This window comes from Protopterus annectens, chromosome 2.part1 (genome assembly GCF_019279795.1).
Source record: "Protopterus annectens isolate FY-2018-M chromosome 2.part1, PAN1.0, whole genome shotgun sequence".
Lineage (NCBI taxonomy): Eukaryota > Metazoa > Chordata > Ceratodontiformes > Protopteridae > Protopterus > Protopterus annectens.
Window position 1 is genome coordinate 1,007,911,096 of NC_056729.1, and position 18,187 is coordinate 1,007,929,282.

The 18,187-nt window shown below is 40.9% G+C and overlaps 1 protein-coding gene across 1 annotated transcript in view; it reads left to right on the plus strand.

Moving 5' to 3' along the window:
- The window catches only part of WDR1 (WD repeat domain 1), a 549,035-nt gene that overhangs the window by 473,644 nt on the left and 57,204 nt on the right, over positions 1–18,187 (plus strand). Inside the window, exon 10 of the mRNA XM_044063522.1 lies at positions 4,996–5,127. Coding sequence (XP_043919457.1) covers positions 4,996–5,127 — 132 coding nt within the window. The remainder of the gene's footprint in view (positions 1–4,995; positions 5,128–18,187) is intronic.

Sequence of the window (18,187 nt, forward strand, 5' to 3'; positions counted from 1 at the left end):
AGTGCAAGGGTGGTTGGTTGTTTGCTGTCTTTTGGTTCTGACCTTTATTTTTAGGGTCTTCTGACATCTGGGGCAAGAAAAGACTGGGGATATGACGTCGGTCATGCGCATTTGTACCCTGACGTCCTGATGTCAGTCAAATGCGCCTTGGCCCCCGTCAGCCTTATACTTTGATATTCGACGACCGAGGACAGCGGACTACCCAAGTGTAAGGACTGCAGCAATGTGGATCTTCGAACATCTACATTTATGGTAGGTACAAAACTGTACTTTTCTTTTGTTATCTGTGAGATATTGGTGTAAATGTTGCACAGAGGTGAGGAGAGGAGCCATGCATACTTCTCAGCTGTCCAAATTTTTCCTAAATGTCCAGATCTCTGCCTCTGATTTTTGATCTGTTGGTCATTAATTTTTGTGATTTTTTTTCTGGCAAATCATTGAGGACTTAAACCACTAAATAAGTGGCAATAATGATATCTGTAATGATTCCCAAAGCCGAGGAAGGGAGGTGGCAGTCAAGAAATGTTTGGGCTGGCTAGTAGGCCTTGCAAGACTGATGTAGCAAGTCCTGCCCTGAATTTGGAAAAGATAGGCAGGTGGTAATGCTTAGTGAAGGTGTGTACAGAACTCCAGGTAGCTTCCAGTATATCCCTGGCAGGGACTCCCCTGAGAAATCCTGTAGAGGTAATTGTAGCCCTAGTGGAATGTGATCTAACCCCCTGAGGAGTTGGTTTTCCATGGTGCTTGTAGCAGAACTGGATGCAGTGTGCGATCCATTTGGAAATGGTTTGTTTTGAAATGGACTTGAAATGTTGGCATTGTTTAACTGGATATTTTTGACAATATTTCTGCCTTTTTAACTTCTAACTGTTGTAACCAGAGGGGTGGTTAGGTGAGAGAACCTGAATTAATACTTTTAAATAGATCAGCCAGATAAGTTTGATATTTCTGCCTGTCTTATTATTATTATTATTCTGATTATACTCAGTAGTTGCCTGAGAGAGATGGTCATCATTAGGTGACTACTGGCAGCATGGAGCTACCATATTTTTTGTGCATTCTCCTGGCTTGGTCAGTCATGTGTGGAATTTAGGTGGGAGGAAGGGCTCAGTAATATCTAAGTGTTATACTATTTGACTGAATGACTCAGGTCTTCTCCTTACTGATGGTACTGAGTCTGTGTTACAACTGTAGAATGTAATATGATGAATGCCTACTCAGGTTATGTGTAGCAATTATCACTTGTGTCTCAGCTTGCATACCTTTGCAGTAATGAAAGGAAGGTCATTAGCAATACATGCAATTACAGTATAGCAGCAAGTCATTATCACTTTTCTGGGAAAAGTCTCAGCTGATGTCACTGTTTTTCACATAAGTAGAAGTAGTTATCATCTTGTTAAATGTACAAGCCAGGTTGTGTTTTTTCTCTGGTTGGAGTCATTGCAAACAACACCCCTCATTCTTCATTAACTGCCTATCCTCCTAAACCCCTGATTTTTTTTTTCTTCCTGTGTGTATGTGTGTGTATATATGTGTATATATGTATATGTATATATATATATATATATATATATATATATATATATATATATATATATATATATATATATATATGTATATATATATGTATGTATATATATATGTATGTATATGTATATGTATATATATGTATATATGTATATATATATATATATATGTATATATATATATGTGTATATATATATATATATATATATATGTATATATATATATATATATATATATATATATATGTATATATATATATATATATATATGTATGTATATATATATATATATATGTATGTATATATATATATATATATATATATATATATATATATATATATATATATATATATATATATATATATATATATATATGTATATATATATATATATATATATATGTATATATATATATATATGTATATATATATGTATATATGTATATATATATGTATATATGTATGTATATATGTATATATGTATATATATGTATATATATATGTATATATGTATATATATATGTATATATGTATATATATGTATATATATATGTATATATATATGTATATATATATATATGTATATATATATATATATATATATATATATATATATATATGTATATATATATGTATATATATATATATATGTATATATATATATATATATATGTATATATATATATGTATATATATATATATATATATGTATATATATGTATATATATATATATATATGTATATGTATATATATATGTATGTATATATGTATGTATTGAGATCCTTCTCCTCCTGACTGGTTATGCCAGTACTGAGTTGAGAGAGCTTAGCCTCCAGTTTGGCTATATGGTTGCATCTCTCATGTGTTGGAATTTGTTGGGAGGAGGAGAGAGGGTTGTCTGTACATGAGGCAGTTGTAACATTGCCTCAAGATTCCCATATTCACCAGCTGGACCGGAGAGGAGATTGACAACTGGCCTTTGGACATGCTAGAATAATATTGGAAATTCCTTTATAATTGAAAACAAGGGCCAATGGGGAGCGAGGGTGTAGTGCTTTTAATTTTTAGTGCTGACTTATAATTGCTTTAGTGAGCAAGTGCAATGTGTTACAGGTAACTTAAATGCAAAAACGACAAACAGTAACTTTCTTTCGAGCGAAGCAAGGAAATAAGCACAGTAAGCAATGCAGATATCACTAGGGATCCACAGAAGCGCTGAGAAGCTGCATTTTAGGTGGAATTAGCGTTCCAGGGAAATAACAAGCATACAAACAAAGCTAGATTCAGCAGGCCTGGATCTAGTCTATGCTACAGCAAACAAGGTGTACCAATTTCAGTAAGATACAGTTCAAATATTCAGGCACTATAAACCTTTAACCAGAAATTCCCATCTCAGAAGGGCAGAGTCCAGCCTCTCCTCCCACAAGAGTGCAGACCACGAACCTTCTTAATGTAAAATAACTGGCCTGAAGCCCAAGTGCTTAAACCAGAGCTAATACACTTTAAGAATAACAGACACTGAGCTCTCAATCAGCAGTTCCCAACTTAGAAGGATGAAAGCTACCTGTCCTGCCACCACAGTGCATGCCACAAACCTTCCTAATGTAGAACAACTGGTCTGAAGCCCAAGTGCTTAATCCAAAAGACTTAGAATGATAGCTACACTTTAACCAAGTTACTACCAAGCAGTAATAAATACAACTGAATACTTTAAATAATGCTTGGATTAGTGCTCAAGTTATACAAACAAAGCTAGATTCAGCAGGCCTGGACCTAGTCTATGCTACAGAAAACAAGGTGTACCAATTTCAGTAAGAAGAAATTCAGATATGCATGCACTATAAGCCTTCAACCAGAAATTCCCAGCTCAGAAGGGCAGAGTCCAGCCTCTCCTCCCACAAGAGTGCAGACCACAAAACCCTCTTAATGTAAAATAACTGGCCTGAAAGCCCAAGTGCTTAAACCAGAATTAATATACTTTTAGAATAACAGACACTGAGCCCTCAATCAGCAGTTCCCAACTTAGAAGGATGTAAGCTACCTGTTCTGCCACTACAGTGCAGACCACAAACCCTCTCAATGTAAAACAACTGATCTGAAGCCCAAGTGTTTAAACTAAAAGGCTTAGAATGAGTTACACCAAGCAGTAATAAATACAATTGAGTGTTTAAGATGACGCAAAAGCAAAATAAAGTAGGAAGAAACAAGTACAGTGAAAGCAGATTTTTTTTTTTTTTTTTTTTTTTTTTTTAGAAAAGTAGCAAAAGCAGTAGTAAATACAATTCTCATGCAGTGCAAGCTGGCACACTTGAATATGTAGCAATATTAGTCCACACACAGTTTGAAAAAATGTAATTAAATTAAAAAGGAATAAAAGCAAGTGCAGAAAGGGTTTATTAGGTAGAATGCGGTAAAGAGATGTCCTGGGGGAGTGTCTTAGATTAAATCTACAGTGGGGCAGGCACTGCAAAAGCCACCAAATTTAAACTACAACCAAGAATAGGGAGGGGGGGTGAGGGAACAGTTTCAACACAGATGTAAGGAATGTGCAAATTATATAAAAATATATAAACTGTTTTCTATAGATTTGCAGAGCAGTAAGACACAGATATCAAGCAGACAATTTAGCTCTATAATACAGAATAACACAGAAAATATACTCCGCTCTATAAACTTGATAGTTCTGTAAGGCTGTCTCTCAAACTAAGGTTCCAGTTTGAATACAGGTTGTAATTTGTTACAGCTTTGTCTGGTTTCTCATGAGAAAAGCTTACATCTGGTCGTTTGAGCGATGTTTGCTATATGGTATAAAAAGAGAGGTTTTGGGGCAGCCGAACAGAAGTCTCACCTGTGAATGGACATCGCATAGGATTTTATCAATCTGTCCGGCTGTCTTGGGACTTCCCAGTCTGAAGAGACACGAATGAAGTTGAATCAGCGTGATTGGTGATTTATCATTTCCTTATCTATTGTATTACTAGAGCTGTGTTTTAAATGCTAAATTAGTGTATTAGAAGTTATGTATTTTAAATGCTAAGGTAGTACATTATTACAGCTGTATTTCAAGTGCTGTATTGGTGTGTATGTGACTTTATTTTAAGCATATTTTAATCCAAAAGAACAGTATTTTAGCAATACAGTGAGTGATGTGACGGATCCTGCCTCCTGACAAGCATCTGACTCTGAACTTTTCCAACCTGGTGAGGGGGACATCTGTGCATCTCACTATTGAGTCGCCTATGACTAGGACATTAGGTTTACAATTTATCTAATTTCTGTGAAGAGTATGTCATACTGTTATACGTTTATATTCCTCTTAAGGTGTTTGGGCTTTTAGCAGAGGGATTTATTACAGAAAATCTGTTTAATTCCTTTTTCTGTTTTACTTTCTGAAAGAAGTGAGACTGGGGCACGTTTGTACATGGTTCTCTTCACATGTGAAATACCATATGCTCTAAAGTCTGAAATAATCAGATTAACCTTTTTTTCAGTGCACAAGATGTTGTGAAAATGGATGTACAACCCAAGCGTATTGCAACAGGTCCTGGAGGATACACAGTAGTTGTATGCATAGGACAGGTAATCATTCTGATTTGCTGGGTTATGTGGAGTATGTTTACTATATTGAATTGATTGGAGTTGAACTAATTTATCCTACACATCTAAATTTAGAAGAGTTTTGTTTTGACTGCGTTATATTTAATAAGTATTGCAAGTGTAACATTTTGCAAAACGTATTGAAAAAAGTGGTATATGGGATGGAGAATGCAGGTTTATATAACTAATGTGTTTGAGAAGGTTAAGGAAGGCATGAATTGTGTTGCTGGATGCAGAAAGGTCTTTGCTCTCCTGCAGGTGAGATCATCTCAGTGTAGCAGCCCAAATGCAGAACCTAGGTGAGTAAATTTGTTAGATGCTAAATAAATGTGTGTTTGACAGTAACTTCAGTCATTCTGATTATGGAGAAGTGTTTAATTTGTAGATTTAGTATTGTGACAGGTGAGACTGATACCTGAAGAGGTGTTGGAAATGCTAAAGATATGCAGTTGACACAGATTATTTGAAAAATTCAGCAGAATATGGTCATTGAATTTTAGAAAAGGCATGGTGGCAGTAGAGTAGTAAAGTTTAAATGCAAAAGTATAAAATCTTGGATCTTCTAATTTCAGATTAGGAGGATGAGGACATTGGGGTGCTGCTGACATTCACTGATGTACCAAAGTCCTAGCTCTTCCCTTTAATCCTACAGTATCCCTGATTTCCCTTTCTACTCCAAATCTGAACACATTCTGCAGACTTTGGAAAAAGGAATGATTTCATCCATGGGATCATCCAGGTGAGACCACTGAACTTGTAGTGCCCACTGCAGAAGTGCTGTGTAGAGCCTTGCAAATGGAACGAAGTTTGGGATGGGCACAGTGCAGTTAATCCTTGGGAGATTGGATATGCTCCATAGATAGACCTCCAGGATAGGGACTACATGTACCCGATTTGAGTGGAGGATGTCCCCTTTGCCCCCTCCTTTACCCCAGTTATGTACCATGGGATCTCCTGCCAAGGATAGCCCAATGTCTGGCCAGTATTATAAAGCCTTTAGCTTTTGTATGCACCCTCCACCAAGAAAACGTATAAAGGCAAATGGAAGAAATTATCTCCATATGTTTATCAACGTGGTTTATATCACTTAGCCCCAATTCCTTATGCTATTTTCTTTTATTTGGTAGAAGTTCTTGCATTCCAACTGTGACAGTTCACTTGGCAGCTGTTTCCCACTTTCCTAAAGGATTTTTTTCTACTTTCATGCATGGGAGAAAAATTGCAGCAAAACTTTAAGGTGGTACATTCCTGCTGAGACGTCTGTTTCAGGATTACACAACTATTTTGGAAAAGCTCACTTGATTTCCATTTGATCTGGCTGCCAAGTGTGACCTCTGATACTGTTTCTGGAAAAACCCTTTTCTAGTGGCAATTACATTAACAAGGAGCACAATCCTCAGCAGATGTGGTGGGATTTTACACAGGATATGTGGTGGGATTTTACACAGGATGTTTTTTAAGACATTTATATCTCTGAAACTGCCTTGTTTTCCTACTATTGCTGCTTTTCCCCTTAAAAGACATAGAAAGGAATCTGAGGATGAGATGGAGCAGATTCAGATGGGGATGATTCTTTAGCTCCTCCTTAAATTCATTCTCCTGTCATGCTTCAGATGAAGATACTTTTATCTTTGATTCCCCTATGAAGGAACTTTCTTTTGGAGACAGCACTGTCAAGATGATGCAGCGTTTCCAGTAGGAAAGTTGTCAGTTGTATGATGTCCTGAACAAATGTTATGCACTACTAGAAGTGGAAGTGCCTAAGCCCTCAGACATCCCTCCTGCTTTAGAAACATTGTCCAATACCTTCTGTCATTACTCTTTTTCCACTGGGAAGGCTTCTGTGTTCCTATATTCATGTAATGTTTTGCCTACAAATAAATATAGTAGAATCATTAATAGTTAAGGCAAAGTGTATATTTCTGCCCCTTAGCTTTTAGACCTATAAATTACCAAACCTATGTGGTTAGGTACCTTCTGTCTCTTCTGAGTAACTTGGGTAAGGTGCTTTCTGACATTGATTCAGAAGCTAGATCTTGCATTTTCTTTGCCTATCCACCCAAGAGGCACAATTAAGTATTAAGTGTAGTTAATGCTGCAGGTGCCTCTTCTAGGGCTGTATCTACTGGTTAGTGTCTTTATAGGTTTTTATGATGTAGACTTCTGGCTTTACCTGAGGTTGTCAAGGCTACGTTGCTGCACTATCCTTTGGATCAACAGCATCTATTTCAATCTGCAACTGGAGAACTTTTTAGATACTCGCAGGAGAAAGATAGTCATAGACTTCTGTCTAAATTTCAGATAAATTATCCTTGTAATGCTGTTTCTTTTCTGAGTAGGGATCTAAAATGTTCTCCCAAGGGTAAGACTCCATGGCATTAATATTTCCTGTGGTTCCTTTTGCCAGAACCCATATGAGGAAGATGCAATGGTAGCTGATGTCGTCTTGGACTTCAGTTGTCACATGTTAACCTTAAATTCCTTTTCTGGTCTTCATCAAGAAAGCTTTCTTGGTAGGAATAACAGGATGTTCTTCGTTCCACATTGCTGCAGTCCTTACTATTGGGTAGTCCGCTGTCCAGTCGGCCCGAATACCAGAGTATATGGCTGACGTCGGTCAGGGCGCATTAGACTGACGTCAGTACGTCAGGGTACTAATGCGCATGACCGACGTCATATCCTCAGTCTTTTTTGCCGCATGGTCCGATGCAGAAGCAGTTTTGCGAGTGCAGGTTGGCGTTCTGAAATATTTCCGAAACCGAAGTTTCAGACCGAATCAGAGTTGGCTAAGTACCCGTTGGGAACATTTTGGTTTTTCTTGCCTCAGTATTTAACGGATGTCAGAAAAAGTGAATAACTGTATTTCTTGTGAAACACATACCTCATAGGGATTACCATACCTTGTGTATACCTTGTTTAGGGCCTGAGCACGACGTTGTTGGATGCCGCTCTTGTGCTAGGTTTAACAAACGCACTATTAAGAGGAGGTTAGACTGTGCCAGGTTAGTGTTTGGGAAGCGTTGCAATTATAAAATGCCGTCGGATGCTCCGGCCGCTTATCAAGAAGCGTAAGGACAAAACAGTGAAGCCTAGGGTTGATGAACCGGCAGTCCCGGACGCCGGTTCTTTAGAAGGCTCAGTGGAGCCAGAGGTTTTGCCAGGAGTTTCTATGGAGTCTCAGGCAGAATCTTTACTGTTACAGGATGTGCCTTCTCAGGAGGTAGGCCAGGCTGAGGGGGCTTCTCAGGTAACTGTTCTTCCCTCTCTTCCCAAGGTAGTTAGAGCCTCTCCTTCTGTTGCCAAAACTTCTTTGAGAGGTAGGCCAAGTTCAGCTTCAGTGGGGGCTTCTCCTAGCATTTCGGGTTCTGTACCTAAGAAACATATGCTTAAAATGGCAGAAGATTTGATTACTATGATTAGAGGTTCTATGCCCCTCCTGATAAGAGGCCTAGGGTGGAACCGAGTTTGATAGTTTTGAACAGTGTTCAGAGGCTTCTGAGTCTTCTCGCGGAAGATTTGCAGGAGTATCCTCCTTATTCTGATTCTGATGTGGATGATTCCACTCCTACAGCTTCTCCTCCTGAGGATTTCTCATTTTCAGAGACTCTGCATTCCATGAGGGAGCACTTTAAATGGGAAGGCCAGGATTACTCTGATTCTAGGAAAAGGCTTAGGGAATTCTTGTTTTTACCCCACCATAGGCCCTTAGCTATACCTCCTGTGTTGAATGTGGTGGAAGATGTTTTGCAGAGGCTTCCTGAACCCTGACTCTTTGCCTCCTGCTCCTGTTAAACCTGATAGGTACTATAGGGTGCCCGAAGCTCATAAGTATTTGTTTAAGAGTCCTAGGGCGGACCCAGAAACTGTTTCTCAGGGGCCTAAAGGTGTTAAGGCCTCTGTGGTTAAAAATCCTGTTCCCACTGATAAAGAGGCAAGGGCTTTGGATAGGTGGGGAAAGAAAGTGTATACTTCTTCCACTCTAGCCATGAGGCGTTGAATTGTCAGTTTCACATGCTAAAATATCAAAATTATCTCCTTTCACAATTGAAGTCTAAGGTGGATGCTTTGGCGGAAGGTATTGAGTGTAAAGAGTTGCTGGATTTGGTTCATGTGTCTGAACAAGTGGGTAAGCATTCTTTGCAATGTGGTTTTGATGCTGTACAGGCCTCCTCGAGGGTGGCTGCCACTAGTTCTGTTCTTCGCAGGCATGCCTGGTTGAGGGATCAGAATTTAGCTGAGCATGTTAAGACAAGGATTTTGGATGCTCCTTTACAGTCTGATGTGTTGTTTGGTTCGCCTGTGGAAGCAGTTTTAAAGAAAATGGAGGACAAAGCTAAGTCTATGCAAACTGTTAAAGATTTTTGCAGGTGCAGCCACGAAGTTTAGTAGAAATTGGCCTGCTAAGGGGTGGACATATCCTGCTTATGATTCCCAGTCTAGGGGTAGGTCTAGACGTGGTAGGGGCAGAGCTCAAGGTTCTTTTAGGCCTAGAACAGGAGTTCACCTGCTCAGACTTCTGGTGAGGGCAGGGGTCAGTCCTTTCGTAAACAGACACAATGACCTGCCTTTTCAGCTGCCAGTAGATTCTCGTCTGGCAGCTCCTTTGGGAGGAAGACTGTCTCTTTTCAAAGAAAATTGGGATTTAATTACTCAAGACAGATGGGTGTTGGATATCATTCACCACGGTTACAGGTTTTATTTCCATACATTGCCCCCTTTCAAAGGTATGCCAGACGTTCCTCCTCCACAAAGAAAAGAGGCTCACAAGCAAATTTCTCAGTTACTCCAGATGGGGGCCATTCAGCCAGTCCCTGTATCAGAAAGGGGCCTAGGATTTTATTCTCGCCTGTTCCTAGTACCAAAGAAGGGGAACACGTGGAGACCAATTTTGGATTTATCTCTCCTCAACACTTATCTGGACATTCCCAAGTTCAAGATGTTGACGTTACAACAGCTTTTACCTCTGCTGGGCAAAGATCACTGGATGGTAACTTTAGATCTCAAGGAAGCTTACCTTCATGTGCCTATAAGGCTAAGTTGCAGGAAGTATCTGCGGTTTCGAGCTGGAAATTCTCATTATCAGTTCTCTGCATTGCCCTTTGGCTTATCTACTGCGCCCAGAGTATTCACAAAGGTTCTGGCTCCAGTGATAGCTTACTTCAGGCTACAAGGAATTCAAATCTATCCTTACTTGGACGACTGCCTGATTCTGGCTCAAGAAAAGGAAGACCTTCTACAGCATCTGGAATTTGTTATAGCAGTGCTAAGATGCCTAGGGTATTCTGTGAACGAAATAAAGTCCAGTCTAGTACCCTCTCAAGACATGTGCTTTCTGGGTGTGAGACTGAATACAGCAGCCCAGATGGCCTTTTTAACCCCGGACAAACAAAAGGGTCTATCACTTTACTTCCATCAACTATCTCATCAGTCCGTGCTGACTGCAAGGACAGTCCTTCAAGCATTAGGGTTCATGGCATCTTGTATTCTGGTGCTTCCCAATGCCAAACTGCATATGAGGAAGCTACAATGGTATCTCAAAATGTATGGACACAGCACTGCCAGGATTTGGACACTGTCATACAAATAATACCTTGCCTTCAAAAAGAATTTTTGTGGTGGGCTCAGGAATGTCACCTAAACAAGGGACTCTCTGTGACCCGGCCAGAGGCGAGTCAGATTTTAACGACAGATGCCTCGGACATTGCTTGGCGAGCTCATCTAAATGGAAAGTGGATACAAGACAAGTGGCCTGCCAGACTACAGCATCTACATATCAACATGAAGGAGATGTTAGCAGTCCAGTTTGCATTAATGGCTTTCAAGGAGTTACTTCTTCCAGGGCAGGTGTTGATTCTAACAGACAACACAACTGTCATGTGGTACATCAACAAGCAAGGGGAACACATTCTTATCCTCTATGCAGGCAAGCAATGATTTTATGGGAGACTGCGCTAAGCTTGCAACTAACTCTTCAGGCAAGGTTTCTGCCAGGAGCACAGAACTCCTTAGCAGATGTGTTAAGCGGACAAATCATGGATCCCCACGAGTGGAAACTGGATCTTCATGTATTTCAGAAATTGACAGTGTCATGGGGAACTCCAGACATAGATCTGTTCGCTTCTCCACTAAACCACCAGCTGCCAAAGTTTTGCACAAAGGGGTTTCATCACACAGCTTGGAAAGTGGATGCTCTGTCTTTCAGTTGGAAAAACCTTCATGTGTATGCCTTTCCACCTCTGCCTCTTCTTCCAAAGGTGCTATTAAAAGTCAGACAAGACAACCCAAGGATGATTTTGATAGCTCCAGATTGGCCTCGACAACACTGGTACCCACTACTAAGGAGTCTGGTAAGGAAGCCTCCATGGCCTTTACCTTTGATTCCTCATCTGTTATCTCAGAAGGACGGTCATCTGCTCAATGTCAAGCTTCACTCTCTTCATCTAACAGCCTGGCATATTCTGTGTTGAAACACAGCAGGTCTCAACTTCCTCAACAAGTTTTAAATGTGATTATGGAAGCTAGAAGACCTAGTACAAGGAAAGTGTACGCAGAAAAATGGAAGAGATTTTTATTTTGGAGTACAGCAAAGAATTTGGAGATTTCTGAGCCTAATTTGAGTGTGGCTCTTCAATATCTTACTGAGTTATTGGACAAAGGTTTGTCCTTCTCTTCCATTAAGATTCATGCTGCAGCAATTTCAGCTCACTATGATTGTGACCCACCATTGTTTTCGCATCCTTTGTTCAAGCAGTTTCTTAGAGGGGCAAAGAATATAAGACCCCCACGTAGAGCTCCTACTCCTGCTTGGGATCTCAATTTTGTGTTGGAAAAACTTACTCTACAACCTTTTGAGCCTCGGCTACTGCTGAATTGAAATACTTGTCATGGAAGACTGCTTTTCTGTTGGCTATTACTTCTGCAAGAAGGGTGTCTGAGTTGCAGGCCCTTATGGCAGTAGAGCCCTTTTGATTTTCCATAAGGATAGGGTATCATTACGTACTAATCCTTCCTTTATGCCTAAGGTGGTTTCTAGTGTGGCTTTAAACCAAACTATTCATTTGCCTACTTTTTATGCAGACCCCCAAAATAAAGGGGAAAAGATTTTGCACACTTTAGATGTACACAGGCAATTGCGTTATTATTTAAGCAGGACTAAGGATTTTAGGCAGTCTCAGCAGTTGTTTGTTTCTTTTGCTTTGAGTTCGCAGGGCAAGCCTGTGTCAAAACAAACTATTTCTAGGTGGATTGGGTTTGCATTGCATTTTGTTATTCCCATCATGGCAAGGAGATTCCAGCTGGGATTAGGCCTCATTCCACTAGGGCTACTGCCACTTCAACAGCATTTCTAAGGGGGGTGGCAACTAAGGATATTTTGGAGGCTGCTACTTGGAGTTCAGTGCATACTTTCTCTAAGCATTATCACCTTCCTATCTACTGTAAGTCTAGGGCTGGTTTTGCCACAGCTGTTTTGCAAGGCATGTTGTCAGCTCCTACTTCTTTATGATTTGCCAGCCTCCCTTACCTCTGCTTTGGGATTCTACCCAATAGTAAGGACTGCAGCAATGTGGAACGAAGAACATAGTACAGTTTTGTACCTACCATAAATGTAGATGTTCGAGGATCCACATTGCTGCAGTCCAATTTACCCTCCCTCCTTCCCCTCTGTGTTTAGTGGTGGTTGTGTAGGTGAGGTTATATGTTGATATTTTTATATATATTTTGTATATATTGTACATATTTTGGTGCAGGTATTTTGGGCCTTGTCTTTTTAGGGTCTTCTGACATCTGGGGCAAGAAAAGACTGAGGATATGACGTCGGTCATGCGCATTAGTACCCTGACGTACTGGCGTCAGTCTAATGCGCCCTGACCGACGTCAGCCATATACTCTGGTATTCGGGCCGACTGGACAGCGGACTACCCAATAGTAAGGACTGCAGCAATGTGGATCCTCGAACATCTACATTTATGGTAGGTACAAAACTGTACTTTTCACTCACTCTAGGAATGTCTTCTGTCATCACCCCCACACACACACACACACACACACACACACACACACACACACACACACACACACCTTGTGAAATTTTGTTCCGATATCTGATCTGATATGGAGACCTTATTCCAAGGACATCCGAGTTCAGTGGATTTGGTCCAGCTAGGAAAGAGACCAGATAAATATAAAGAAGATGAAGGTACTTATTTTAGCTCTTCAGTCTCTGTATGTCCTCTGAACTCTGGGTCCTCTTTGGGTCTTCACAGAACACCACAGTTATGTGGTACATCAAGCAGGGGGCACCAGGTCTCATCACCTGTGCAGATTGGCTTTGATTGTCTGTCGAATTGTATTTCAGAACCTTGTTCCCTAGTGTGTGTATATACCCTTAAGGGGAAACACAGTAGCAGACCTTGTAGATACTTGTGAATGGATGATAAATGGAGAAGTCTTTCTGCACATTGTCCTTTATTGTGGTTGTCCAAAGATCTTTTTTTGCTTCCACTCAAAACAGATAGCTGAGGCTATTTGTTCAGCAGTACCTTGCCCCCCAGGCATGGAGAATGGACACCATATCCATTCTGTAAACAAAAAAGGAGGTTCCCTTATGCTTTTCCCTCTGATTTATTTGATTTCAAAAGTCCTTTTGACTATCAAAAAGGGGAAACCAAAAATTTGGTGACAACCTTTTGTCCCAGCAGCATTGGTTCCCCTTTCTATTTCATCTGGATAGGGGCAATCTCCACAATTTACCTCATATGATGGAATTTATAAAACAAAAACTCCTTGTTCACCTAAGCCTACAGATTTTGAGTCCGACTCTCTTGGTGATGAAAATTAATTTTGTTAAGGCAGTAATTTCCTGAGCACATGCTTAATGTTTTACAAGAGGCTAGAAAATCTTGTCTCCAAATGAGGAGTATTCTGTTTGGTGCTGTAGACAGAATCAGGAGTCTTACCAGATGGGTGTTCCTAATATTCTGATTTCTTTGACTTAATTGCGCAATACTGAGCTGACATTTTCTTCTATAAAACGTAATCTGTCAGCCATTTATGCTGGTCTCCCTCTGGACCCACCATTGTCTTTATTTGAGGTAAAATAGTTTTTGAAAAGCATCCGTCATGCAAGACCACCAAGAGTGATTATCCCTCCTTCTTGGTATTTGAACTTTATTCTGGAAAAGCTTACATTACTTCATTTTGAACCCACTGTCTCTGCTTCTTTAACATTTTGTACTTAGAAAATTGTGCTGCTAGTGGCTTTGATTTGTGCTAACCTGGTTTCTTAGTTGCAAGCTTTGATTGCTATTTCAGCATTGTTCATATTTCTTAAAGATAATCTGTACTAATCTTTTTGTGCCAAAAGTGGTTAATGAGTTAGCTTTGAGTCAGAAAATTAACTCGCTTACCCTTTTTCCTTCTCAGAACTTGGGAGAAAGGATCCTACATTCTTTGGCTGCTCATAGGCAGCTCCGGTTTTGCTTAGACAAAACCAAGTCCTTTAGAAAGTCTGATCATCTTTCTCTTTCCAGGACAAAAATTTGGGTGCTCCTGTTTCCAAAGAAACTCTCCATAAGCAGCTTCTGTTGCCAGTTGAGGCCCATTCCACAAGAGTTTTTGCTTCTTCAGGGGCTTTCTTCAAAGGTTTAGATTCAGAACTGTTAAAGCAGCTGCTTTTTTTTCCACATTTTCACAAAACATTACAATATTGATTTTTTTCTAAGAATAGAGCAGGATTTGTTCCTTCAGTTTTGCTAGGTCTTTTGGACCATAACCCAGGTCAGGGTTTCTCTTCCTGTCTTAGACAGATTTGGGAATCTCCCATAGGTTATTAATAGTGAGGCAGTGTTCATGAAAGGGCGAGTACAGTTGTGTAAGAATATCTGGCAGATTGTTGTTGCAGTATTACATCCCTCCCTCCTTTTCTATTTATTTCTCTGTTTTTGTTTGGATGAGGTAGATTCTTTTGTTTCCCACATCTTTTTTACTTGCACATGTATAGTTGCTTGCCTCTACTTCTGTTTCAGCTATTTAGGGCAAGAAAGTCATACAAGGTATTTTGCATCCATACTTCCTTTATGCACCTCATCCTCCACTGGGCTGAGATCCTACACTGGCCGTATGGCATTAGGGGAGTGTGCCCAAGTCTTGAATGCTGGCTGGACATATGGCTGCTGTTGCCAGGATATCCCATAGGTTATTAATATTACAACAGTCATCAGTCAGACAGCTACTGTTATGGTAAGTTTTTGCATAACTGTACTAAATTTATTTATGGGGGAGTGTACTTGGGGCTCATCAGCCTGTTGGTAACACATTTTACTTTGAGGGGTTAACAGACCTGGCCCATTTTGAACCAGCTATGTCATCTTGCCTTCAGTACCAGTCTTGTAAGATGCTGTTTTGGTGACTCTCACCTCTGCCAGAAGGATTTATGAACTCCAACCCTTGATGTGCAAGGAACCACCTGATGTTAATCTTCATTCATTCCTTACTGATGGGGATGTTGGTTCCATCCTCTGAACAGTCGGCCTTATAACAAGCTCATGCCAGCCAAAAAACTCTCGAGCTAAGCTTTACCCATAGTGCCCCTCTCCTTGTTGCCTCACATCTCATTTGTCATGTAGCAAGCCAGCTGAGTACTTAAAAAAATTATTATTCTAAAACCTTTTTCTACAGATTTTCTCTTTTTTTTTACTTTGATAATCCCCTTCTATTAGTCGCTAAACTTTTACCCCATATTAAGTGTTTTCTCCTGCTTTCCTAGACCAACTTGGTAATCTCGAGTACCATCGTTGGTGCAGGTCTCCCCTCTCTCTCTACTTTGTTTCTCCTTTCCTCTTGAGGTAATCTTAATACCATTGTTTGTATCCCTCCCCCTTTTCTATATAACAAAAAAAAAAAAAAAAAGCTTCCCTATCTTTATCTTGTGTAGAGTTTCTAAGCTGTATTGTTTTTTTGTTTGACAGTTATTCACTACCAGTTGTTCCTGCCATGTCTAAAAAGAAAGGGACAACCGGTTTCAAGCAATGCGACCAATGCGGTCAAAATGCCTAATTCTGACACTCATCTTGTGTTTACTGCGTGAGTATTCCACACCTCTCTATTTAACCACTTTGCGAAATTTTTAAAGGGTTCAGTTCTCGTACCATAAATGAGAGAAAGAACAAACTAATTCTAAAAGGCCTTCTAAGAACTCCTTTTTCAGAGGCTATTTCTAGGTCGGAGGGCCCCCCCCCCTGAGAAACTGCGTAAGAAAAGAAGTCACTCAGTCTCTTCTTCACCTCATTCTAGTGACAATCTACTGAACCAAAACTGAAAATATGTAAATTGGCACCAACGATTTCGGTTCTGGGGTTTCAACCACCCTCTATGGTGTCGACCTCTGGTCCAAGACCACTATCATCTACTTTGGTGCAGTCTTCAGTGACACTGCCTCTGGCACTAGCCACGATACCAATAATGTCCACTGCACCGACTATGGCTTCAACTAGTGCTTCAGCCCCATCCTTTTCAGCACCAACAATAGTACATCCAACACCGATCACCTCACCCCTCGCTGTACATCTTACTGGTCCTGTGACCACAATGCAGATAGAATAAACTGCACCTCTGACCCAGTACTCCCCCATGGTGGCTCCTTTCCTTGGGCAGCAGTATAGCCCTTTTTTGGAATGGCCTGATTCTCTGTCTGGGATATCTACCCGATCCTCCAGGAGCTTCTCGGAATTGGACATGGTGTGACTTGTAGATCAGCTGCTGACGGCCAGAGGGATTTCAATACCTTCCAGGACTCCCTTCCCAACCAGAGTTGAGAATTTTTCTCTATGGACTCCTGCATATTCTCCTCCTTAGACCTCATTGCAGGTATCAAAGCACCCAGCACCGATGCCTATTCAGATTCCCCACTTCTTTGGTTCCACGGGTGGACCTCGCCATGGTTTTGGAGGTGACCCTTTGGTCATCTGCTCACTCTGAGTGAGCCATCCTCGGGATTGTGACTGGGCTGCCTGCACCGTGACCCCTAGTGTGGTGCAGATTTTTTTTTTTTATGGCAGTGTACCATGGTTCCGGGAGTCTTTGCAGTACCAAGTCCTTTTCAGGCTCCTTCCTTGTTAGTGGGCTCGTCAGAGCAGGGTGTAACCCCAGTTCCGAGGTTCTTTCTTGGTTCTGGGCTCCCACTCTTTCAGGTGGGTCAGCTTTCCAAGAGATGGAGAGGGCCCTTGCCTCTGTAGGCAAACCATCGGTGTCTGGATACCAGATATGTCCTCCCTCTGAACCACAGCTGACTCAGGCCACTACATTGGGACATCGAGCACAAGAGCCTCAAGATAACCTAACGTAGGGTGCTCTCTCTTAGTCCTCATCATAAGTCCCCACTGTAGAGGTACCACGTAAGAGATCATGCAAGAGAAAGCACATGGACTCCCTCGAAGAGTCCCTCACTGAAGATATGGACTACGATGAAGGGGGAGGGTCCACATGGTCACCCCTTGAGGATGTCTCCTTTGGAGACTTACTGGAAATTTGAAAGCAGCAGGGAGACTGGAAGCCCACCAACCCTTCCTCTTAAGAGTCTGTATTCTTGCAGGCTTTTCATGCTTGACCCTCTACTTCTTGGGTGACCTGGCCTGCAGATGAACTAGTCCAACTCTTCGTGCAGCATGCATGGAAGAGTCCTGATACTGTTGAACCAATCCTCCAGAGACCAGACAAAATTTTGTCCCTGCCTGAAGAAAGTCCACACTGGTCCAGCAGCCTACCGGTAGACGCTATGATGGTGGTGGTGGCGGTGGCCACTAGGAAAGCACTCGCCAAGGAGAGCCAAACTGTCCACACCCCCAAACAGAGTCTTGTGTGATGGACAGGTTACCAAAGCAAGTGTTTGCCTCATCGACTTTTGCCATTTGGTCCATTAATTACTTGGCAGACTTTACTAGACTTCAGAGACACCTAATCTCGGAACTCTCTGAAACCTTAGCAGGAGCAATTTCTGACAAGATAAGTGAAAGTTGCCTTGCAGCTTGTGACCCTGGAATCTATATCCAACTCGCCTGTTAGCATC